This window comes from Macrobrachium nipponense, chromosome 22 (genome assembly GCF_015104395.2).
Source record: "Macrobrachium nipponense isolate FS-2020 chromosome 22, ASM1510439v2, whole genome shotgun sequence".
In the NCBI taxonomy this organism is placed as follows: domain Eukaryota; kingdom Metazoa; phylum Arthropoda; class Malacostraca; order Decapoda; family Palaemonidae; genus Macrobrachium; species Macrobrachium nipponense.
Window position 1 is genome coordinate 53,806,670 of NC_087213.1, and position 25,239 is coordinate 53,831,908.

The 25,239-nt window shown below is 40.3% G+C and overlaps 2 protein-coding genes across 2 annotated transcripts; both read left to right on the forward strand.

Annotated features, from left to right (window-relative positions):
* The first annotated feature begins 6 nt into the window (after positions 1 to 6).
* Positions 7 to 14,078, forward strand: LOC135198651 (uncharacterized). The gene is made up of 7 exons (XM_064226441.1): positions 7 to 5,761; positions 7,368 to 7,429; positions 8,511 to 8,611; positions 9,865 to 10,008; positions 12,364 to 12,486; positions 13,021 to 13,189; positions 13,698 to 14,078. Exons 1-7 carry the CDS (start codon positions 5,466 to 5,468, stop codon positions 13,820 to 13,822), a joined length of 1,020 nt encoding a protein of 339 aa, XP_064082511.1. The 5' UTR covers positions 7 to 5,465; the 3' UTR covers positions 13,823 to 14,078.
* Positions 14,079 to 14,189: 111 nt separating this feature from the next.
* On the forward strand, positions 14,190 to 24,991 carry LOC135198652 (uncharacterized). Its single transcript, XM_064226442.1, has 9 exons — positions 14,190 to 15,975; positions 19,011 to 19,113; positions 19,776 to 19,828; positions 20,529 to 20,684; positions 21,345 to 21,448; positions 22,186 to 22,329; positions 22,511 to 22,642; positions 23,067 to 23,241; positions 23,867 to 24,991. Exons 2-9 carry the CDS (start codon positions 19,028 to 19,030, stop codon positions 23,986 to 23,988), a joined length of 972 nt encoding a protein of 323 aa, XP_064082512.1. The 5' UTR covers positions 14,190 to 15,975; positions 19,011 to 19,027; the 3' UTR covers positions 23,989 to 24,991.
* The last annotated feature ends 248 nt before the right edge of the window (positions 24,992 to 25,239 follow it).

A 25,239-nucleotide genomic window follows, 5' to 3' on the forward strand; every position in this document is an offset into this window, starting at 1 on the left:
TTCTTTAACAGTGTTTCAGGAAAAGGTCTTGAGAAAGAGTCACACTGGAAAAAGTATTTTTTTTCTCACTTAATACTCACGAGAGAGAAGAAGAAGAAGAAGAAACATGGGAAGTTGACGACTGAAAATAAACACTGCTTAAAATTTGATGAGGGTTAAGAATAATACAATCATTTCAAAAACACTCATTCTGACCCATTTCAAACGAATGGCTTTCACAGCAGTTACACAGTTCCTGCTGAGTCGTGTATCCTTAAATTGAGATTGTAAGGATTAATTCAGCTAATAATTGGTTTGTGTAAGTGATGCATGAGGCGTTAATTAGAGGACGAACACATGAAGACATTGTGCTGAATAATTTAGGTAAGGGAAAAAGAAGGAAGCTTGATGTGTTCAGCAAAATATACTCAGAAATCCAAGTGTCATCACTTCACAGTTCAGAGCACGTGTAAGTTGTCTGGTGAAAGAAAAATATAAATCAAGAATCTTCCAAGTCAGGAAATATTAGAAAGAAACAAGTATGAGTCAAGCGCCTCAGTGGCGTGGTCAGTATGGTGTTGGCGTGCCATCTCGGTGGTCGCGAGTTTGATTCTCGGGCATTCCATTAAGGAGTGAGAGATGTGTATTTCTGGTGATAGAAGTTCACTCTCGACATGGTTAGGAATTCACATAAAGCTGAATAACCACTGGTTCCATGCAATGTAAAAACGCCGTACAAACAAACAAGACGGGTACGAGTCAAAGGAAAATATACAAAAGGTAGGTAAAGGAGTCTGGATCAAATAGAGAGACACGATGGAAATGTCTGCCAATATCTCCTGTCATTTCTCGTCAAGGCGCCAGATGATCACAAATCAGTCAATCTGACGGTTGCTAACACACATGCACTGTGGCTTTTGGATGTTGAGCCAGACTACCCCATCCCCAAAAGTGCCAAGGCTGGGTATCATACCACCTATTTTTGTATATACAGTTGTTGACCACAAGCTTTCTCAGTCATAGCAACATATCACAACATCCAGTTTTTTCCCAAATTTTACTGCCAAGTTTTCATAATTCAATCAATCAGTAACTACAAATTCTTTAAGTCAAGAGACAAAGACTACAGTATCTGATTTATGATGACGTTTCAGTGAAAACCACCATAGATGATCAAGGTAGCAGAAACTGTACAATTTTCACAAAGTACAGTACCTATGCCGATTGTGAAAAACCTTCCAGCATTGTCCCTATGTTATGGTGAATGTTAAGTATCTTTCACTATATTTCACAAATGAAGCTGAATAAAGTGACTATAGTAGAGAAAAATATTTTGGGTTTTTAATATGTTAAGATGAAGGACTGAGAGCGGGATCCCAGGATGACACGAGGCCAGCTCAACCTAACCCAACGAGGTATGAAGAACAATAAGGGTTGATACTGATAGTGGAAGAATTGAAGTGGGTGATTCCTCTACATGTTTTGGAGTAGGTAATTATGATGATGCTCGGATGAGAGAAGAGGCCAGTTACAAAACGGTTGAAGCAAAAAAGGCGCCTAGCAGTGTGGATGCGGAAGAGTGGTAAGACACTGGATTTTTTTTCTGAAAGCCAAAGTGGGAAGGTATGAGGGGGATTTTGAGTCAACCTTCTGAAGCTGTCAAGATGAAATGTTCGTCTCTTGTACCTTGAGCAAGAGCTGAAGGGGGAAAAATGTGGATATCAGTAGAAATAGTACTTTGGCCAAAGGTCATTCCTGTGCCTGCAGTCCATCTTCAAGTCCTTTGAATAATTAGGCAGAATCTAGACACAGTATTTGTATTCTGACACCAAGTATTTATTTAACAAACAATGCAGCATTCAGGTGACACTGACCATATCAAGGAGATCTTGCATTTTTAAAATTGATACAACTACAGAAAAGATAATAATCCAGGGTGTTTTTATTGTTGGGAACATTGATCGCATGTTGGAAGTTGTCACGTTACATCGAGGATCAACTTGAAGCCATTTCTTCTTGGTAGGAGTAATATAGATGTGCTGAGTGAGCATTGGAGAGGGAATCTGTGAGATCTGCTGCTTACAGATGACCTGGTTTTAACAACAGATGCAGAAGAACTACAGGAGAGTTACAGAGCTTGTTAGAAGTGCCTGGAAAGAGGGCTCAAAGTTAGTGATGTAGATACTGGAGAACTACAGGAGGGTTACAGAGCTTGTTAGGAGTGCCTGGAAAGAGGGCTCAAAGTTAGTAATGTAGCTACAGAAGAACTACAGGAGAGTTACAGAGCTTGTTAGGAGTGCCTGGAAAGAGGAATCAAAGTTAGTGATGCAAGGACAGAGGAGAGAGGAACTACAAATAAGGCCAGGAGATGGCGAGGAATTAAAACAAACCAATAGTTTTAAGCACGTGGATTTTGTCATTAGCAAAGAAAGAGGTACGACTGAGAATGAAAGCAGCTTGGGCCAAATGGAAGCAGGTTTTTGGGGTGTGATCGTTAACAAGATTCCTTTTAAACTTAGGATTAAGGTCTATAAAAGAGTGGTCAGACCAGTGTTGCTGAAGGGTGCAGAAACGTATGCAATGTGCAGGAAAGAGAGGGAGCCCTGGATAGGACTGGTGAGAATGTTGAGCTGGATCCTTGAAGTGTCATTGCTGGAAAGAATAAAAGTGAACAAATGAGAAGATTTGTGGGGGATTGTTAGTTTGGTCGGTTGTGAAAAAACAGATAAACCAGAGAAAGTAGGATGAGGTGGTATAGTCATGTGGTTTGTAGGGATGAGAATGCTCTTGTTAAGAAAGTGTATGACATGGACGTGGAGGGTAAAAAGAGACATGAAATTGCTGGGTGTAGAAATACAGATGCCGAAGGAAGACTTGAGCTGCCAACCCTATAGATGGGATTAAGGTCATATGAAGAAGGTATTTGATTTCTCCTCTCAACAGCTCTAAACAAAGGTCATTCATCCGATTAAAAACATTGCCCAGATCACTGCTCTTTGTTCTTTTGGTCTCTGCTGCAAAGTGGCCTTTCTGTCACTTGTCTGTCGAAATTGTTTTAGATTCCGTTCTTTCTGTTCTGATGGGCTTGGCGACATTTATCACTTATCATTCACTATTCATTTTGATATTTTCTATTTTCTTTGTTTTCTATTTTTCACAAATCTGTTTCTGCCTTGAGATAATTTGTTTTTTGTTAGCACTAAGGTTTTGTAATACATTTCGTCTTCGCCTTCACCATTTTGAAGTCTGGTGTCGTTTGACAAAGATCCATTTCCAACATGGCAGTTAATGGGTCAGCGCGGTTGGGAGAGTCATCACCACTGATAATCAGTCCGCAGCTGCTAATTACTAGGCCTCTTTTTAGAGCACTTAGAGAATGAAAATGCGATTAACACGTCTTGTTTCTCTCTGAGGACACGTCTCTACGAAAACGCCCTCCTGACCTAAGAATAGTGTCAATGTAGGGGAGAATGCTTGGTTCTCAGCATCCTTTGCCATAGCTACCCCTTGTCCCACATGGTAATGGCCTGTCCACACTAGCAGGCATGTCCATCGGACACTTACAGCTGTTTATATTTGCTCTCGCTTCTGGAGCAGTGATACCAGACAATCGTATTGTTCTGGCTCCATTCTCGGTCGGGTGGTATAGTGGAATGGGTTATGGGAACAGTGTCTGCCTGCCGGGCAGTGCCCGCTAGTGTGGAAGGGGCTTAAGAGGGGACAGGGTAAGTGTTTAATGCTCTGGCCAGTGACAGGATGATGTAGTGGAGAAAAAATCGACAACTTTGTACCCATAGGGCGCATCCTCAAACATGTCATAAAACACAGCGACAACTTATTGCCTACATATCACAAACATGTTGAAAACAAGGTAGCAACTGTAAGTGGAGAACGAACCTTTGGTCTGTACTGGATGACTGTATGAAATATTGGTTTGAACTATCAATATGTCAGTAACTTGTATTCAACTTGTATTGAACATGTTTGTGATTCTGTGCAATAAGTAGCGGATGTGGTTATGACTTATTTGATGTAATTATACTGATAGTAGCTGTATGTATGTATGTATATATGTATGTATGTATGTATGTATGTATGTATGTATGTATGTTTATTTTCTCCTATTGTAAAACTATGAGATCATTGCAATCAGGGAGCTTTCCTGTAAGTGAAACAGATGAATGAAGTGAATTTTGTTGTAAGTATTTATTCATTTAGCTTTAACGTGTAGAAAGAAAATCTGTTTATTGGAGTTCTAGTCATCTAGATACGGTGCATTTCAGCCTGACGGTAAGGTAAGGTTATCTACCGAGAATATTCCTCAAAACTACCGTAGAGGGAGTGGGAAGAGTATATCAATAATGATACTACCACCACCACCACCACTACTACTACTACTATAGCTGGTTCACTTAAGGTAGATTCTTGGGTGAGCCTATCCCTACGAGATGTTTGTTTGGCAGCCACTGATTGGCTGGGAGCTGCCTACCTCCCGGTACCAGCCAATCAGCTGCCGCCAAACAAACGTTTCACAATCATAGGGCTCATCCAAGAATCTACCTTAAGTGAACCAACTATAGTAGTAGTAGTAGTGTAGTAGTAGCAGTAGATGCATTTGGAATAGCAAACAGAAGGGACAAAGTGAGGTGAAAGTAACAGCAGGGCCTCCCATCTAATTGACAAAATTCGAGGACACCCATTTCTAGCGCCTCAGTGGCATGGTTGGTATGGCCTTGGCCTGCCACCCCGGTGACCGCGAGTTCGATTCTCGGGCATTCCATTGAGGGGTGAGAGATGTGTATTTCTGGTGAAAGAAGTTCTCTCTCGACGTGGTTCGGAAGTCACGTAAAGCCGTTGGTTCCTTGCAACGTAAAAACACTTGAAAAAAAAAAAATACTCGATTCTGCGCCTGCCCTTTATACCTTCTTCTGCGTTCCTCCTTCAGAGTCATGCGTGTATTCTGCTCCTCCTTCATTGACTAAGTGGCTTTGCCTCATCCAACAACAAGCAGTCATTTTTGTCTGTTTCCCAAAATACTCTTGATCCAGACCAGAGGCTAGTTTCAAGAACTCCGCATACATCACTGCTTTTCGGCGCCGAGTCTTTGTCCTGAATTCTGTATTCTATTCTTTTCTATTATAGATCACTGCTTCGTATTTCCAGCTTTCGAATTTTGCTCTCTCTCTCTCTGTCCATTTTGGTGGCATGACACGATTACCAAACTGTGCGAAATTATAGTCCCGACACCAATCTACGCAACTTCAGAGAGAGAGAGAGAGAGAGAGCCTGAAGACTTCTTTCACTTATTATTCTTAACGGACAGGTGCCCCGAATACATGGTATGTTTGTGACACCTGCGAGATGATGATGATGACCCCTTCGCGTACATAGTATATGGCAGGTGGTGAGGTGTAAAATTTTCATAATAATTATTCCCCCCAGAGGGATAAAGCTCACGCTATCTTTTTAGCACATTCTGTATTCGCATGTCCAGCCGCTCGCTCGAGCAGTCTGATCAGTCTATGCTGAAAGTGGGCCCCCCTTACAGCAACCCATTATTGCCCTGTAGGAGGCAAGAGCCCTTCTTCTTCTGCCCCTATTTCGTAGCTACGCCAAGCCTTCTTCGTCGTCAGCAGCAGCAGCAGCCCCTGTGGTGGTGGTGGTGGTGTCAGCCAGCATCGTTCGTCGGCGCCCTGTTTGGAGATTGTCAGAAAATGTTCCGTCCGGTGGTCCTAAAGTCTGCCCTGTGTCTTTTGGTGGTTGTGGTCGTCACGAGCCGTTTGTAAGTCTGTGCCTACAGCATCTCCTTTGTTGAGAGAGAGAGAGAGAGAGAGAGAGAGAGAGAGAGAGAGAGAGAGAGAGAACCGAGCCTGCAGATGAAAAAGTGAAAAGAATCCTCGGCTCCGAATATGAAAAATATGTGCAGTCTCCAGAGGAAAAGACAAACTCGAGCTGTGTCTGAGAATCTGTTTAAGAAAGTATATAATGTATATATATATATATATATATATATATATATATATATATATTATATATATATATATATACACACATATATATATATATATTTATTATTCAGACAGCTCTATATATATATATAGATATATATATAATATATATCTATACACTATATATATAGTATTTATTCAGCACAAGCTCTAAGTATTAAAATTAGGTAAGGCTTTAATTAAGACAAGCTCTACGAAAGATATTGCCATAAACACTCTCTATCCGTCAAAAAGACAATCAAATGTAAAGCTGGTTTAACTTGAAAAATCTATGCTCAACGACACATGAAATTCTACGGCAAAAATGCAAAATAAACAAAAAATAAATAAAATGTAAAGATAAAATCATGGTCTGCAATCCAGTGCATGAAAGCTAAGGAGATATATATATATATATATATATATATATATATATATATATATATATATATATATATATATATGATATATATATATATATCAATATATATATATATATATATATATATATATATATCCTTAGCTTTCATGCACTGGATTGCAGACCATGATTTTATCTTTACATTTTATTTATTTATTTATTTATTTTTTGTTTATTTTGTATTTTTGCCGTAGAATTTCATGTGTCGTTGTGCATAGATTTTTCAAGTTAAACCAGCTTTACATTTGATTGTCTTTTTGACGGATAGAGAGTGTTTATGGCAACATCTTTCTTAGAGCTTGTCTGAATTAAAGCCATACCTAATTTTATACTTAGAGCTTGTCTGAATCAAAGCCTTACCAAATTTTGTTCTTAGATCTTGTCTGAATTAAAGCCTTATCTAATTTTATACTTAGATCTTGTCTGAATTACAGTCTTACCTAATTTTATACTTAGAGCTTGTCTGAATTACAGCCTTACCTAATTTTATTTTTAGAGCTTGTCTGAATTACAGCATTATCTAATTTTATTCTTAGATCTTGTCTGAATTAAAGCCTCACCTAATTATGTTCCTAGAGCTTGTCTGAATTAAAGCAGTACCTTAGTAACGAGTAACCACAGTTATGCCTGAAATAGAAATTCCGTGTCTGTGTATAACCGACGTGTAACTATTCGATGATGAATTGAAGAAGTATTACAATGATATAGCTGGTTCACTTAATATTAGATTTTCAGGTGAGCCCTTACAATGATACAGCCCTTTGTAGTGCTTTACGAATAATACTATAGCTGGTTCACTTAAGGTAGATTCTTGGGTGAGCCCTATGCCTACCTCCCAGTACCCACCGATTAGAGGCAGCCCAACAAACGCCTCGTAGGCATAGGGCTCACCCAAGAATCTACCTCTAAGTGAACAATCTATAGTAATTCTGCTTCAGAAGTGAATTCTATACAAACTCGCATCTGCTCACTTCTAACAGGCGACATCTTCAGGCATTGTTGGTCACCGGTACGGCGGAGGAACAAGTGGAAGAAGAGATCAGTAAGTAGAGGCTTAAGCCGGCAGCTAACTGTTATACGAATGAAGTTATGCCTGTGCAGGCAAAACTGAACCCACTAGTGCTCTGTTATCCCTGCGCAGTTATGCCTACAGTGCTGGCCTGTGCAGACAAGACTGAAGCCACTAGTGTTCTGTTATCCCTACGAAGTTACGCCTGCACAGTCGGCCTGTGCAGGAAAAACTGAACTCACTAGTGTTGTTATCCCTGCGCAGTTATGCCTGCAGTGTCGGCATGTGCAGGTAAAACTTAATCCACTAGCCTTCAGTTTTGCCTGCACAGGTATAACTGCGCAGGTGTAACTGAACGGTAGTGCATTCAGTTTTGATTGTGCAGGCCGACTGCGCAGGTGTAACTGAGCGATAGTGGCGGCTTGATAATTCTGTTTCATTCCCCATGCTTATTATTATAAAGGATTAGTTTATCCAGACCTCTGAGCCTAACAATGGCTCTTCTCGGGCCGGTTCCACTCCCATCCAAATTCTGTCTTTTTATTAGGAGTAAGACTTCATAACGTCATTTTGAGAAGGAGAAATATACTTGCCACGAAGGCAGGATCCAGATTAATGTTAGATTTGGCCTCGGTAAGCCTAGAGAGACATTCAAGCCTTCTTTAGGCCTATACAGTTCCTTTTTTTTAAAGAGATTACTGGTATAAAACTGTTAGTATTAGAACCTAGGGAGGATCTGTAAGGGGAGGGGGAAGGGAGGAAGGGGAATGGTTCAGTGTGGGGTAAGAGTGACAGGATTGTCATTTCATCCCTTGATTAGTTCCAGGTATGAATGGATGAGCAAACCCTTTGAAAGGATGAGGAATGGGGTGAATGAGTGAGTCTATCCTCTAAGGCTGCGACATTCGCACCTTGGAAAGCGGAGTTTATAGCAAGAGAGATTGGGAAGGGGGGGGGGGGGGGGGGAGGGGTGGGGGGGGGGGGGGGGGAATTAGACATGGTAAATTCAGAAGACAAGTGACCTAACTCAGAGAGAGAGAAAGAGACTGTGCTGATCAGACTCGTAAAAGGGTTGTTGTTAATTTATCCTATTCTTTTATTCTTCTTCTTTCAGAATTGGTACCAGATCCCACAACTTGTGTAACACCTCCTTACGTGAGCTTCGAAAAATTTCTGCAGTATGAGACTCAAAAGCAATACGAATGTCAGAAACTGGTGAGTCACAAAACGATAATTGTTCTCATGTCAAGTGAAAACTAAGGAAGTTGGCCTCTACAAATTAACTGCTTTGTTGAAAGGGATGGATCCAGAGAAAAACAAGTGCTGTGGTCAATGCAACGTCTAACCTCTGACGGGTAATGAGGCCTCCCCTGTACAGGGAATGAAGTTATTCACCCAAATCTTGTACGCGCACATTCCCGTACTTCGTTTTATTGTCAGCAGGTGTTGACTAAGTGCCTTTTCTTTATCTGGAATAGAAATGACATTTTTTTTTTTTGTATTTTCAGTATTTAAACCGTGCCTCCAGCCCTCCAAGTTGAATCATATGACTGTAAATTTTTCATTGCAAGCAGCTTCAGCTAATGTCAGTCAAATTTTCCCCAAAATTGTAGGAATCCGCTGTGTTTCGTGCGTGTGTTTTATCAAACTTTTCATATATACTCTTTGAGAGATATACACAAGCCTGAACCTACCCAAAAATAGGCAATGCTCAAACACATACAAATTCCTTGTGTCTCAGAAGGATTAGTTTTGGCTGGAATTGACAGGGTGGTTTCCCCCAGTCAAACCCCGCTCATGGCACGTCAGACTTCGCTGGCAAAACACAACCTTTGCCGTCCGTATGAGCTAACGGGAGATGGGGTTGAGGAGCAATAGGTCTACCTTCTGAGTCATCAGTGGCCACTGCCAGGTTTTCCCAGGTCCCAGATTAGGTGGAGGGTGACTTATACGTTCAGTCTCTAGGACATTGTGCTTCAGTGCAGTGGTTTGTGGATTTGTTCGTGGATGGGATGTGGAAAATTTTATGTTGATTCAAGGTCACTGATAATAGAGGACACCACTGTTGCGATCTTATATGCATTTTGTCTAACATGATGTGAATTGTGTTGATGTTTACAAGGAAAGTATAAACAGTGCTGTTTATTGTCTTAAGTTATTGATAGTCTTGCATTTATGATGCTACATAGAAAGTGCATGATAGATACCCTTTTCTTAGCTTCACCACAAAAATATGATGTACAGGTTACCTTAACATAATGACAGGAGGAATAAGCCATCTCTCAAAAAAAAAATGCAAATCTGCTGTGAATTAGAACTAGACTTCCATTCATACCTTAACACATTTTCCTTCAAGTAACAAAAACAGGAAAAATTTCTCTAGTAACAGATTGAACACTGCCTCTAACACTCTCGTCCATATTGGATAAGAATGATTATTAATCAGTTCTTTTCATATTCCTTCTCAGGTCTATTTTGGAGTAGGTGATGGCAGCAAAGGCGTCTGTATGGACCCAGACTTCCTTCTCGACAAAAACAACTGCACCGTTCTCTCCTTCGGCATCAAGGATGACTGGACGTTCGACGATTCTTTTGGAGCCTATGGTTGCAAGGTAAGTAACACTCAGAAGTAGACCGATAGAGACGAGAAAATTCAGCCATCTTTCCATTATCCGGATACACATCATCCACCCGTGGACATTATCCGGACACAACTGGACCCCAGGGTCCAAAGATATGTGTAATATACTTAAATTTTAAAGAACATTTAAAAATGGCTTTCTGATATGGGCTAAAGAAAATGTCGATAGCACAGCTTACACCCATAAACCGTCTGAAAAAGGTTTCAGAGGGCGTGGATGGCCAGGAAAAGTTTCCCAGGTGAGGTTGGGCGGTGTGGGAGTGGGAGTGGGAGGGGAGCAGTAAGGCTACAGGGAAATTCGCCCAGAGAAAAGGAAGGGTTGTATTTGAAGGTGGGTGGCGCCGGGGAGGGACTCGGAGGATTTCCCCAACTGGAAAGTGGGTGGGTGGGGGGGTTTGCGGTGTGGGATGGACGGAGAGGTGTAGGCAGGCATTTGACTTTGCTACATTTTTTGTTGTCTTTTTTAATGTTGATGCTTTTCCAACATTTTATTGAAGGAATATTAGAGTACTGTACTGATGATCCTTCTGATGAACTAATATAGCATGACACAAAAAGAAAGAAAAAGTTTAGGATATCTTAGTTTTACCAGGTTACTTAGCAACTGGACCTACAGCTTACTGTGGGATACGAACCACACTGAGAAACGAATTTCTATCACCAGAAATAAATTCCCCGATTCCTTGTTGGCAGAGCGGGGAATCGAACCGGGACAATGAGATCGGTAGTGGAGCACGTAACCGACTCGTCCAACGAGGAACTACAAAAAGAAAGTGTGGGAGAACAACTCATACCGTTACATTAAAACCTATAGCTACCCCTTATACGCGTTCCCTTGGCCATTAGCTGAGACCCCTTTTGTTCCTTTTACCGTACCTCCATTCTTATTATCTTTCTTCCGTCTGGCTATCCACCCCTTACTAACGATTATTTCATATAGTAACTACTTTGAGGTTTTCCTGTTACTCCTTTCAAACCTAACCAACAGTCAATTTCCTTTCCAGCGCTGAATGACCTCATAAGTCCCAGTACTTGGCCTTTGGCCTAAACTGTATATATTCAATTCCATTCAAACCTATATAATATACGCATGCGCAAACACAAACTCCTCTCCCATTTTTATTGTACAATGCTTTCAATTTAATTTTTACTGTATTTTTTCATTTTTATTTTTGTGTTTTGTTATAATTCTAGCGGATAAAGTTGCTAAAACCATTAAGAAATTGACAGCCCAAACGAAACAGCGACCCACACCTGATATTTCGTAGCAAGTGGTTGGAGAAGAGATGAGTTGTAAATGGCTCGGCGTGTTGCCAACAGCTGTGACAGCGTTCATGAAGACCTTTGTCGCAATGTGATATCAACAGCAGTAATATATTTACATGTGGATCGCTCCGATACGTGCGACAATCGTAAAAGGGTCACTAACTAAAAGAGAAAACAAAAGAGCTTTAAATGGCGTAGCGTCAAGCATTGCCGCTGGCGGGTGATAAGTTTGTCATGTTACGATTATAAGGATGATGTCAATACAAAATAAATGGATTCAGTACTGATGTGACATAGCTGTTTGATTCACGCAAATGAAAGCTGGAAGTGCAACACGCAGCATAGGCCAATAGTTCACACTTACTACAGTCCATATCTTGTGCATGGTACTAAGATATGGCAACAACCGATAGAAATCCGCTGTCTAAAAAGAGAGGGAAAAGAAGGGGTTCCCCTTCTTTCAAAGTGTATTTATACAGTATATTTTGTTACAAATATGGGAAAACAAGGTAGATAGTTGCCTTGTGCAAAGAGGTCTCAGTTTAAAGTGCGTTGGTTGTTGCTTATAAGTATATTAAGTGTTTATAGTCATGCAGTGTTGACAAGGTAGTGGGACGAATCATACTACCGAGTTGCTGATTTACATCCTTGTAGTTTTTTTTTTTTTTTCTTCTTGCCCTTATCCGGATTTTGCCTTGATCCGACAGGGGCTTGGCTTCGTTAATTCAGATAACTGAGAGATTACCTATACCAATTGCAATCAGGTGTCAGTTAGGAGTTAGGCTAATGGCTAGACTGTACCTATACCAATCACAATCAGGTGTCAGATAGGAATCAGGCTAACCTGTACCTATACCGATAGCAAACAAGTGTCAGTTAGGAGTTAGGCTAACGCCCAGACTACCGCCGTTTTCTGTCATCCTGTTTCAAGTGGGTCGCCCTGTCATGGCGACATGTTACAGTGTTATGGAGTTTTATCTCCTCACACAAAACTTCATAACACTTCTCAAGATTCTTTCAGGAGTATGTCAAAGGTCCTCATCCATTTCTCTTCGATCAGGTGTACAGTTTTGACCCGAGTATTGGGAAGAGCGATCACCAACACGCGCCAAATGTCAAGTTCTTCAACCTGGGCATCAGCAACCAGACGGAAACAGCTCCCATAAGGAGGAGGTCTTGCAGGGTAAAATCTCAATTGACATTCGAGTTCTGCATGAAATGACTCAATTCCTGCCAGACGATCTCACGTGGTATAAAAGGCATTTTTGAGTTCTATAGGAAAATGATCTCATAGGGGTGAGTGCCGTCAGTGCACCTCATGTTGTGCACTGTTGGCATTACTTGAGGTTCTTTGTAGCGTCCCTTCGGCCCCTAAATGTACACTTTTCATGTCTTTTACTGTACATTAATTCATATTCTCTCTCTCTGCCATCTTATACTTTCCGGAACTCTCCTAACAATTGATTCATAGTGCAACTTGTTACACCTCAGACCTTTTTCCTGTTGATTTCCCTTTCAGCGCTTAATGATCTCATAGGCCCCGCCGCTTGGCCTTTGGCTTAAACTCTGTATTCAGTTCCTGTAGGAGAATGAATAATATAATCGATTTCCGTAGAACACCATTGCCAGAATTTGTCACCTAAAAATCAGTCTCCTTCAGTATCTTCTGCCATTTCCTCTGGAGGGACGTTAACCTGCTCCTGTCTTTTTCACCCAGCTGGAAACATACGAAAAAATCTTGAAGAGAATCGGCCTGTTGGACTCTGTCATCGATTACCTCAAAATGGATGTTGAGCGCTCGGAGCTGAAGTTCTTCTACGATATTTTCACCAACACTCCACATCTGTTGGCCAACATCAAGCAGATTGGCATGGAGACGCATTATGGTACGAAAATTTCTAGGTTTTTTTATTCTCTGCAGATTTTCCTTTGAATGAAACTTGGGAATTGCCAGTTGGGACTGCTCACACTGATTGTGTAGACCTGGATGTCAGCCTGTTCATTGGAAAATCTCTTATCCTTTTCTGTCACTCAGTTGGCAAAGTTTGTGAGCACTGAAGAGTCCACAGGAGGCAGAACACTGGCGCCTACGTCAAGTATAACTGTTGGGGTTCAGTAGGATGGAGGCAAAAAAAAAAAAAAAATTAGTAGGATGGAAGCAAAAAAAACGAAAGAATCAGTAGGATGGAGGCAAAAAAACTAAAGAATACTGGTGGGCGGTTCTCTTTGGGTAATGACAGATTCCACACTATGTCAGAGAGTGTGCGAAAGATTTGTGAGGAGGATTTTAGAATTAATCTCGAGAATGCTTCGAACCAGGACCCTGGTAGACATTCTCCAACGAAGTTTATGACAACATAACTCAAACCTTTGGCTTTTTTTCCCCCTCCTTAGATGTCAAAGGCTACAAAGAACTGTTCTGGGACTATTACCATCGGCTAGCTTGCCACGGCTTCAAGCTCATGGATGCTCGCCAGTTCAAAGACGAACGCACCGAGATAGTCTGGGGGCGCCCTTAGTCTGGACGCATCTGGGTCCCAGAAGGAGGAGGAGGAGGAGAAGGAACATAAAAATGTGCTGCTGTACAAGAAGGAAGACAAACACTGTGATGACACTTACAATGCAGGGAGGGAGGAGACCCCCCTGCGTTGAGAGATGAGGACTGTAACATATCACCGGTTGTAACTCAGAGTGTTATTTATGTTGTCAGTGACTACAAATGGTCTAAGTTCTGTGTTCATTTGTTAAAGTTTCATATTATATGTATAATTGTTATTTCCTGTTTATCTTCTAGAAGCCTTTGCCCGTTTTCTTCTACGTTATTCACTGCCATTTTATGATTATCTTCCCGTGTTGGTTGTGATTCTGTCAGAGCCAGAGGGCCACAGTAGGCCTCTGGAGGCACTGAAGAGTAGGTGACTAAAATTATCTGAAAAATCCGTCATTGGAGAAGTTTCCTGCTTTGAGAGCATTTCAGAAAAATATCTGGAGGGGAAAGAATCACTCAGGAAAACACCTCTTTTGAATCATTGGATATCCACGAGCACAAGGCAGCCATTATTGCTCAGATTGGAAGGGATAGGAGGAACTTGAAAAGCTGACGATTTAAAATGGTATTTTAAAAGAATATCTAAAATTTAACTGCGTCCAAGAATAATAGTGGAAAAAACGCCCATTTACACCCATTTCGAACAGCAGATACACAGGTTTTGCTGCATTTTTTTATGACTTGTGTACCCTTAAGGTTGAATTTGAACGACAGCTGGACCTAGTATGAATGACAGACACCGCCATAATTGGTTCGTGTGGGTAATGTATGAGTGATGTAATTAGATGTGAATGTATGAATTATATTTTCACTGAACGCAATGTTCGTGACGTCCATTTATAGGACTGAAGAAGCCATTCAAGCCCATCTTCCGCGGGAAATAGTACCTTACGAATGCCGCCGTAATATATACCGGATCATTATCATAATTGCTATCATAATTGGGACACCTGAAAACCAAACCTAAGCCTTAATCAGCCCTAGAACACTTGTGAGTCATAGACTGATAACAAGAGTTAGACTTACAAAAACAAAAAGAGGAGGTTGTTTTGCTTAGCAAAATACACTCGGGAACCATACACAGTCATCACCGATGCTATTGAGAGCAAGAATAATTTGTTAATTGGAATGAAAACTAAAGTTCGTGGAAATACTGGGAAAGAACTGGTATATAGGTCTAAAGGATGTGTAGTACGAAGATGGGCAAAGGAGTTAGGGTAAAAAAGAAAAATAAACTAGAAATGTCAGAGAATTTTACATCAGTCCGTCTTGTGGCCCTTTCATTTTTGAGCAGTCTACCCCCGTCATGCTGCCCCATCTCTCAAAAAGTGCCAAGGATGGGTATACTAGCCACACTTTTCTTCGTCTCTAGGCTAAACGGCTTTTGATGACGTATGAGCTTTCTCGATTCCAACCACATCCAGCTGTTTCAGGCGACTTCTGAGATGTTCTCATCAAATTTCCAACTTGATTCTTGGCGTTCCTCGGAATATCTTCAAGCTTAAGCTGTGCAAAAGCTTGATGAGCTTACTAAGCGTCCTTTCCTAGGATCGTCATCAGCTTCGAGACATCTGCGCAAGATTACTTGAGCCACAAAAAAAAAAAAAAAAAAAAAATGGCGCTCTCCAGTTGTAGCGAGACACGCTTTTTTACTTTACCATCATTTGTAGCCCATTTCCGTCACACCTCTTTATGACTGAATAGAGAGAGAGAGAGAGAGAGAGAGAGAGAGAGAGAGAGAGAGAGAAATAACGTATCTCTCACAGGCGCGAACAGAAAGTCAAGGACTTACTAGTAGTTAGGTTTTAGACCTACGCTAAAAAAAAAAAAATGTAAAAATTAATAACCGCTGATACGATGAAGAAAAAGGAACAAGATTAAAAAAATACTCGTGAAAAATTGAATAAAATGAATAAAATTAAAAAAACGAAAGGTTAAAATTAAAATTAACGAAAGCTGAATGCTAATTTGGCCACCATCTTATGATGCAAATTAGCGTCTTGAAGCCGACACTGGAGAAGGATTGTCAGTCACACCGGAGACTCCGTCCAGTGAAGAAACACCCGCACTCGCTACCTTAGACAAAGTTCCTCGTATTAGGTCAGTAAGGAATCAGCAGAGAAGGTAAGAAATAAAAAATATATACTAGATTTAATGTGTATAAATATGATTCGCTACTGAATAATAAACTGCAGTTATGTTATGGGTCATATATAAACTTGACTGATAGACTAAATTATTGACTGGACGTAATGACATGGTCGAGAGAGAGATAATTACTTGTGTTACGTGTCAATTCATCATTACTTGTGTGGGCTGCTATTACCTATACGTACGTAATGGTATTATGGTATTGAGACCTCTGGAGAGAAAGAGAGGGAAATTACCTACAAATTACAGACCTGTGTGAACTGATTAATTTCAAAGGTTTACAAATAAAAAAAAAATTTGGTCTGAGGCAAGAATGGGGACAGGTGTTTTTTGCTAATTTGGGTGTGCTGAATTCAAATTTATAAATAGTTTTGCTCTATCACCTCTAGTTTTCTGGCTTTTAAATAGTCTCATTTTAGTATAAACAGAGAATATATGTGCACATTTCAAGAGTTGCAGCAGCTTATAACAGATAAAACAGGATAGATAAAGAACACTGATTGAATCAATATACTTGGATGACACAATTACACAATTCATAGTACCACAGACAGTCAAAAGTGTGTTTTCTTAGAAGATCTGGTGTATTTTGCCTCCGGGATGTCACGCAAGAGCATCCAGCAGAAGTCTCCCATCATGCCGGGGATCCATTTGCCTTGATAGTTGCTCTCCATCTTCGTAATGTCTTGGTGGAATCTTTCTCCATGCTCATCACTCACTGCTCCAAGGTTTGGCGGGAAGAAGTTGAGGTGGGAATGGAGAAAATGAATCTTGAGTGACATTCGGCACCCCATATCCTCGTAAGACTTTAGCAACTTTTCAATACAGGCTTGGTAATCTGGTACGCGTGTGTTACCAAGGAAGCCACTACAGACTGACTTGAATGCTTCCCATGCTCTCAGTTCCTTTAAGTTAAGAAGCTCCTCAAAATCAGTATCCTTCAGCACTTCTCGGATCTGAGGTCCGACAAAGATGCCCTCTTTGAGCTTAGCAGCACTAAGACCTGGGAACACAGTAGACAAGTGTTGGAAGGCAGCACCATTTTTGTCCAACGCCTTCACGAAATTCTTCATCAAACCAAGCTTGATGTGAGGAGGAGGAAGAAGCACCTTATTCATGTCCATCAGAGGATTCCCCTTGATGCTGTGTTCGCCAGGAACAAAAGTGCTTCTAGACCCCCAGTCTTTCTGCTTGTAATGCTGGGATACAGCTCGACTTTCCCAGAGACAGAGAAAACAACAGTACTTTGTGAAGCCCGCTTGTATACCCATAAGAAGACCAATGACCTTGAGGTCCCCACACAGACTCCATTGGTACTCGCTGTACTTAATAGCTTCTAAAAGAAGCTCCATATTGTCATAGGACTCCTTTAGATGGACAGTGTGTGCAATGGGAATGCTGGGATATATATTCCCGTTGTGCAGAAGCACAGCCTTGAGACTTCGCTTGGAAGAGTCTATGAAAAGACGCCAGTCTGAAGGATTATGTGGCAAACCAAGGGACGTGAACAAGCCAGGTATGTTTGTGCAGTAGCACAACTTGTTTTCCATGTCGAAAAAGGATGCAAGGTCTTTGTTCCGATTCCTGAAACTGGTGATCCTTACATCTTCCTGGACTAGGTTCCACTGTTTAAGCCGAGAAGCCAAGAGCTCTGACTGCTGTTTTGACAGATACAAATCACGAGCAAGATCATTCAGGTCTTCTTGCGTGATCCAGTGTGGCTTGTTGCCACTTGTTCCTGAATATGTAGACTCAATATCTTCCAATGACTGCCAGAGCACTACTGAGTGTGGATTGAGACCTGCTGCCCTAACTGCCAAAATCCGTCTTGATATATAATTATATATATAATGTAATGCTATCACTTACATTTAGTGCATAATAACTAAAAAATAAGCCATAAGTCTCACAATATTAGAATTAACCCTGAATGCATATACGCCTTTATGTACCGTATATGCACAAAATGCACACTGTTCATATCTAAAAAAAAAAACTAGTGATGAGTAAAAACAGATTTCAAATTTGAATTCAGCCCCCCCCCCCCCCCCCAAATTAGGTAAAAACGGGTATTTTTGTGCTTGCCTCAATTTCTTTGTAAACCAGTGAATTAATTAATGGCACTGAGACCTCTGCAGAGAGAGAGAGAGAGAGGGGGGATTATGCAGAACTAGTGACAGTCACTTTCATTTGCCTAATGACCACACCTGCCTCGTTATTTTTATCTATTCATGAATGTCCTGGCGAAATGGAGAGAGAGAGAGAGAGAGAGCGCCATTCAGTCAGCTGAACAGTCCGTGATCACTCGATGAAATGGGCAGCCAGTCAGCTGATCAGTTAGTGAAATAGTCAGCTGATCAGTGAATGAAGCTGTCAGCCAGTCAGCTGATCAGTCAGTGAAATAGTCAGCTGATCAGTCAATGAAGCTGTCAGCTGATCAGTCAGTGAAATAGTCAGCCAGTCAGCTGATCAGTCAGTGAAATAGTCAGCTGATCAGTCAATGAATTAGTTAGCTGATCAGCCACTGAAATAGTCAGCGAGTCAGCTGATAAGTCAATGAAGCATCAGCTGATAAATCATTCAATGAAGTAGTCAGCCAGTCAGCTGATCAGTGAATGAAATAGTCAGCTGAGGAACAGTCAGTAGGCTGATCAGTCACTGAAATTGTCAGCCACTCAGCTGATCAGTCACTGAAACAGTCAATCAGCCAACCAAGTGATCAGTCAATGAAATACCCAGTCAACTCGCTTTCCCCTTCAAGTTCATCCACACCTGGCCCACTGACTGCCGTGGAATCGAAACTTCCAAAGGAATTTCCCCTTCATTTCTACCAATACAGGGCCCACTAAGCCTTCGAGAAAAGTGTGTATAATTGGAAGTTTGATGTAAAGGAATTAAAACTGAATGTCCTTTGGAGATGCCCTTGTTCATGGGATAAGGCGCCAGTAGGAAGAATGTTATAATACAAACTATTTTTTCATGAAGCATTTCATTTTTTATCCTATGAGGGAAACTAGTAGGACCCATGTTGACCTTGACCCCAACGAGGCGAAGATGCAGCGGTCTTGGATGGATGATGATCTTTGCCCTCGTCCTTGGAGTCGCCCTTCTGTGAGTTCAGTTTTCCTTTTGGTCTTAATATATATATATATATATATATATATATTATATATATATATATGTATATATATATATATATATATATATATATACATACATATATATATATATATATATATATATATATATATATATATATATATATATATATATATATATTTATATATATATATATATATATATATATATATATATATATATATATATATATATATATTATATATATATATATATATATATATATATATATATATATATATATATATATATATATATATATATATATATATATATATATATATATATATATATATATATATTTATATTTGGATATTTAGGACAACCTGTCAAAATTAAAAATGAAATAGATTTGCCCTTTATTTCTCGATTATTCTTTTGGGTGCTTTTATTTAAATATTATTTCTCTAACTTTGTCAAGTTACTCAGTTCTGCCAACTTTTTCCCCTCTGGTTTCATCTGACTTCTATATAGCATTGCACATTTCAGTAGGCGAATATGTCCCTCTCTCTCTCTCTCTCTCTTCTCTCTCTCTCTCTCTCTCTTGTTCCTTCAAGTTACCCCTCCCGTAGATGTCGCCATTTGCAATTTTTTTCGATAAGTTTTTTTTTTTTGTTTTTTTTCAAACTCGACAGAAACTTACGGTCAGTCTGGATCCGGGATCCCTACGGTCTCGTCGAAACCAGAGGTGGGTTTTTCTTTAGTCTTGCTAAGTTTTTTTTTTTTTATCACAGTTCTTCTTGTCTTGATCTAGTCGCGTGATAGTTTCCCAAGCCTGTCCTGATATTTGAAGAGATTGTGACGTCCCGTCTGAGAGAAATGAGAAGGAAATGAGTTCAAAATAGTTTGATGCCAAATTGATGAAACTGAGTAGCAATTAAAGAGACACTGAATGTCACACGAACATATCTTTTTTTTTACTATTTTTTTTTGGGGGGTCCTCTTTTAACCAAACTTTGGTCCCATGTAACTGCGTCTGTATCAGGTTGTTTGGACAATAGAAAAAAAAATGACGTTATTTCCATCACATCAACTGTTTCCTGCCAAATTCATCGTCGAGATGAGAACTGTCAGTAGTAGTAGTAGTACGTAGTTGCAGATTATCCTTTGAAACGGCTCCCTTACTCGTTCTATTTCTCCAGGACAGGAAACTGCATTCAGTAGTAGTAGTAGTAGTTGTAGAAATTATCCGTTGAAACGGCTCCCTTACTCTCTTCTATTTCTACAGGACAGGAAACTGCATTCAGTAGTAGTTGTAGAAATTATCTGTTGAAACGGCTCCCTTACTCTTCTATTTCTACAGGACAGGAAACCGCATTCAGTAGTAGTAGTAGTAGTTGTAGAGATTATCCTTTGAAACGGCTCCCTTACTCGTTCTATTTCTCCAGGACAGGAAATGGAAAAGCCTAGCTCCCAGGGCAGCTTTGGAGTAGATGAGCCTGCTACAGACGGAGCACCAGGGCCAGAGGAAAGCAACAGCACCCTGGCTACTGCTGGCGTCAAAGAAGAGACGACGCTGCAAGACATCTCCTTGACCAAACAAGGTAAATTGGCGACTAGTGATTTCCAGATTCATTTATTACCTTTCCCAAACCTGAAAAGGCCATTTGAACGAGGGGCGTTATGTCTGTCCGTCCGTCTGTCATTCAATCATGGCCAAACGGCTGGTCCTATGGGCATGAAACTTGGCAGGGTTATAGTGGGGACCCCAAAGATAGTTTATAATGGGGGTTTCATCCTACCTCCCACCTCTCGCTCCGAAGGGGGTGGGGATGAGAAGAGATTCCCTGAAACGGAGCGGGTTCTGCCCGATGAAACGGGGCTGGTTATGCCCGTAGACTTAGTTACTTTACGAATTTATCATACATAATAGTTAAAAAACACTAGCGAGTCACTTACGTGGAGCAGATGAATATGTTTTTAGTAAGGACTGGTAAAGTGCTAGTATAACTAATTTTAGCCGCTGAATTTGACCACTCTGCATTAAATTAAGGTAAAACCTGGCGTTGTATTGCAAAACTTTTAAGAAATTGGATCCCGTCATGGTTTGTCAATTTCCATGGATAAATCTCACCCTCCCGCTGCTACTTCCGGAGAAATCAGTAAGAATGATCTTCCCAGATCTCCTTCGGGAGAACCACCTAAGTTTATCCACAAAGTGTCCTTTTTTTTATTTAACAGATTTTTTTTGTCCCTCTATTCAGACGAGAATATCGACAAACCAGCTGGGTGCAAAGTACCCGCCCTGCTGAGCTCGAAGCAGTTTTTCCAGCACCTGGGACGAAGGGAATACAAGTGCGCTAATTTCGTGAGTATCCCTCCTCCTCCTCTTTCTTCTTCTTCTTCTTCTTCGTCTTCTTCTTCGTCGTCTTCTTCTTCTTCTTCTTCTTCTTCTTCTTCGTCTTCTTCTTCGTCGTCGTCTTCTTCTTCTCCTCTTCTTCTTCTTCTTCTTCTTATTCGTCTTCGTCTTCGCTTCTTCTTCTTCCTTCTTCGTCGTCTTCTTCTTCTTTTTCTTCGTCCTCTTCTTCTTCCTCTTCGTCTTCTTCTTCTTCTTCTTCGTCTTCGTCGTCTTGTTCTTCTTCTTCGTCGTCTTGTTCTTCTTCTTCTTCTTCCTCTTCGTCTTCTTCTTCTTCTTCTTCGCCTTCGTCGTCTTGTTCTTCTTCTTCGTCGTCTTGTTCTTCTTCTTCTTCGTCTTTTTCTTCTGCGTCATCTTGTTCTTCTTCTTCTTCGTCGTCGTCTTCTTCTACTTCATCTTCTTCTTCTTCAATAAATCCATCTCTCGAATCCTGTCTTCTTGTCCTTCATTTTTATCATATTATTATTCAGTGAAAATCCACCTGTCAATTACCTTCATCTTCTTCTTTCTTCTTCTTCAGCAAGTCCATCTCTCGAATCCCTCCTCCTCCTCCTCCTCCTCTTTCTTCAATAAACCCATCTCTTGAATCCTGTCTTCTTCTTGTCCTTCATTTTTATCATTATTATTATTATTCAGAATAAGTCTACCTGTCAATGACCTTCATCTTCTTCTTCTCCTTTTCCTCCAAGAAAGCCTTTGGGGTGGGAGACGGCAGGAAGGGCGTCTGCCTTGACTCCCGCTTCGGACTCACCCCGGGGGACTGTCGCGTCCTGTCCTTCGGAATCTGCCATGAGTGGTCCTTCGACGACGCCATGGCCGAGTTCGGATGTAAGGTCAGTCACTGGCTCCGCTGGGGCCTTCCATAATAATAATAAATTGTAATGAAGCTGATGCAACAATAACATTCAATACTACATGTTTGAAAGAGGGTCTACTACCTATATAGTAGTAGTAGTAGTAATAATAATAATAATAATAATAATAATAATAATAATGTGTCTTTTTTATGACCAGGTATACGCATTTGACCCCACCAATGGCCTGCCGGACCACCAGAGGTCACCGAATGTCCGCTTCTATAGTCTGGGCATCGGGTATGTCAAGCACACCAAAAGCTTTCTTGGCGGGAAGAAAGGACGCTTCAAGGTGAGACATTTAATATTTTTTTTATATATATAACGTATACTATATATACATAAATTGAGGCAGGAACACCAAAACATTTTATTTATTTATTTTTTATTTAATTGTTTATTTATTTATTTATTTGTTTATTTGCAAAATGGATCACCCAATCTTGATACGAATCTGCAAATTTTCCAGACGAAAACATGACCTGAATGCTCAGATATGTCGCTTAGCTATTGTTTAATAATATATAAGTAAACATCTCTCTCTCTCTCTCTCTCTCTCTCTCTCTCTCTCTCTCTCTCTCTCTCTCTCTCTTTTTATATATATATATATATATATATATATATATATTATATATATATATAAGAGAGAGAGAGAGAGAGGGAAAGCGTGGACCACCACAGTGATGTAATTGTCTTTCGGCTGCGAATTCCCTCAGATCGACCGTTACGAGAACATCCTGAAGAAGCTGGGAATGTCGAACTCCACCGTCGACTACCTGAAGATGGACGTCGAGAAAGCCGAGTTGGGCTTCTTCCGCGACGTCTTCGCCACTTCGCCCAAACTGCTCGACAACGTTCGACAGATCGGCATGGAATTGCACCATACCAAAAGTAATTCTCGTTTTGTATTTCAGTCTTGCGTTCGGCTTACGAGAGAGAGACTTGGGGAGACTACACACACACACACACACACACACACACACACACACACACACACACACACACACACACACACACACACACAGAGACTCTAAAGCTGTCGACCTTCTCAAAGCTTACCAGGAGAATGGCAGGTGACGAGATACCTCTCTGGATTAAGAAAAATACTAAAAGAAGTCGACCCCATTAAATAGGGGGATTTGAGGGACGGGGGTTTGGGGGAGATGGGTAAGGGGGTTGATAACCCTTAGTCCTCGTGTAGCCAAGGTCCTAACACCATGGCCCCTCCGTCCACGTCAAAAAAGGATAATAATGATAATAAACTGAGAGAGAGAGAGAGAGAATAGCAATGTTTGATCTCGAAAAAAATTATGCAACTGTCTTCTAAAAACCAAAAAATCTAGAGATTAAAACTAATATATTTTTGTAGTAGGGTCACCCATTCCCCGGCTTTTATTTTACCCTAAAACACACACGCAGACTTTTTTTTTATCCTAAAACACACAAACACACACACACACAGAGTTCATTTTGAAATACTATGGATAACTAACTTCCACACATGTCTCTCTTGCAGCCAAACTGTCGAAGCAGAGGCAGTTCTGGAAGTACGCCCACATGCTCAAATGCCGCGGCTTCAAACTCATGGGGGCGCGGAGGGCTCGGGGAAGGACAGAGGCGGTTTGGGGACGCCCTTAAGGGAAGAGAAGGAGGACCCATGAAAAAAAAAATATCTAGGAACAAAGACAGTGAAATGTCCTGTAGCACTAAAGTGTGGATGTTTTGCATAATCATGGCGTTCGATTTGGCAAGGAAAACATACAAGGCTTTATAAAAAAAAATAAATTATGCTAAATTTTACGTGTAAAGTAACTTTACTTCCAAACTGCAAGGCTTTATAAAAAATATATGCCAAATTTCACGTGTAAAGTAACTTTACTTTCACAACAAGAGCGTATTCGTAGTACGGTTTGCATACCTAAGAGTTGATGGTACAATTGATATGTTTTAATATGGAATTCTTCCTTACGTTAGCCATTGACGTAATGCTCTCGTCCTGTAGGTCAAAGAACTATCTTCAAAAATTTATAAAAATGGAAGAGTACTGTGTTAATAATTGTAATTATAGGTTATTGTATGTTTAATGTACTATTTCATACAAAAAAAGCTCTTATGAGCACTTTCCAGTTGTTATACGTTGGATTTTATCAGGTTTTATTATAAACGCCAACTTGGTTTGTCCATATTTTGGACAGTGGTGGTACTATACATGGCTTTATAAGTTTTGTGAGTTTTCCAATTTTTATTTGAATTAATCAAATGACACGTAAAGATGGCGTGAAATGTTCAATGTGGAATAGTTTTAGTTTCTTATAAGCGTTCTCTACCACGTCTTGGCGTCTCCATTTACTTGTGATATCGCAAAATAACCTGCGTGTCTACTTATTTGTGTCGTAGGTAAAGATGAATCTTGTTATTGTAGTTTACCATAAAATTTATATCCGTTTTCTCTTTTCATTCAGTTGGGATATTTAGAAATAAACTATTGTAAATTTATTCTGCCGTTTGTTGCCATCGGATTTGTTTTTATTATTTATTTTTTGGATTTGTTTACCAGTTATAGACTCATGTATGATTATATTGTAATGTTAAAATGCTGTGGTTGGTTAAATCTACGTTATTAATGAGGTGAGATGAGGTAACTCTGGAATTAGACCTCTGAAAAAATTTCTTCGGTTAGGTAATAAAATCTTTTTGCTGAATGATTACTATGTTTTGCACGGTACTAAATCTATTTCTGTTTGTCTGCTGTCATATTTCCATTCGACCAAGAAACTCGAAAAATAATGAAAGCGGAAGAAAACCAGGTCTTCAGACAGACCCATAAATCAAAATCAGTCGAATTAAATCCAGCCAAAGAAAACGAGAGTGCACTTTGGTAGAAACTAA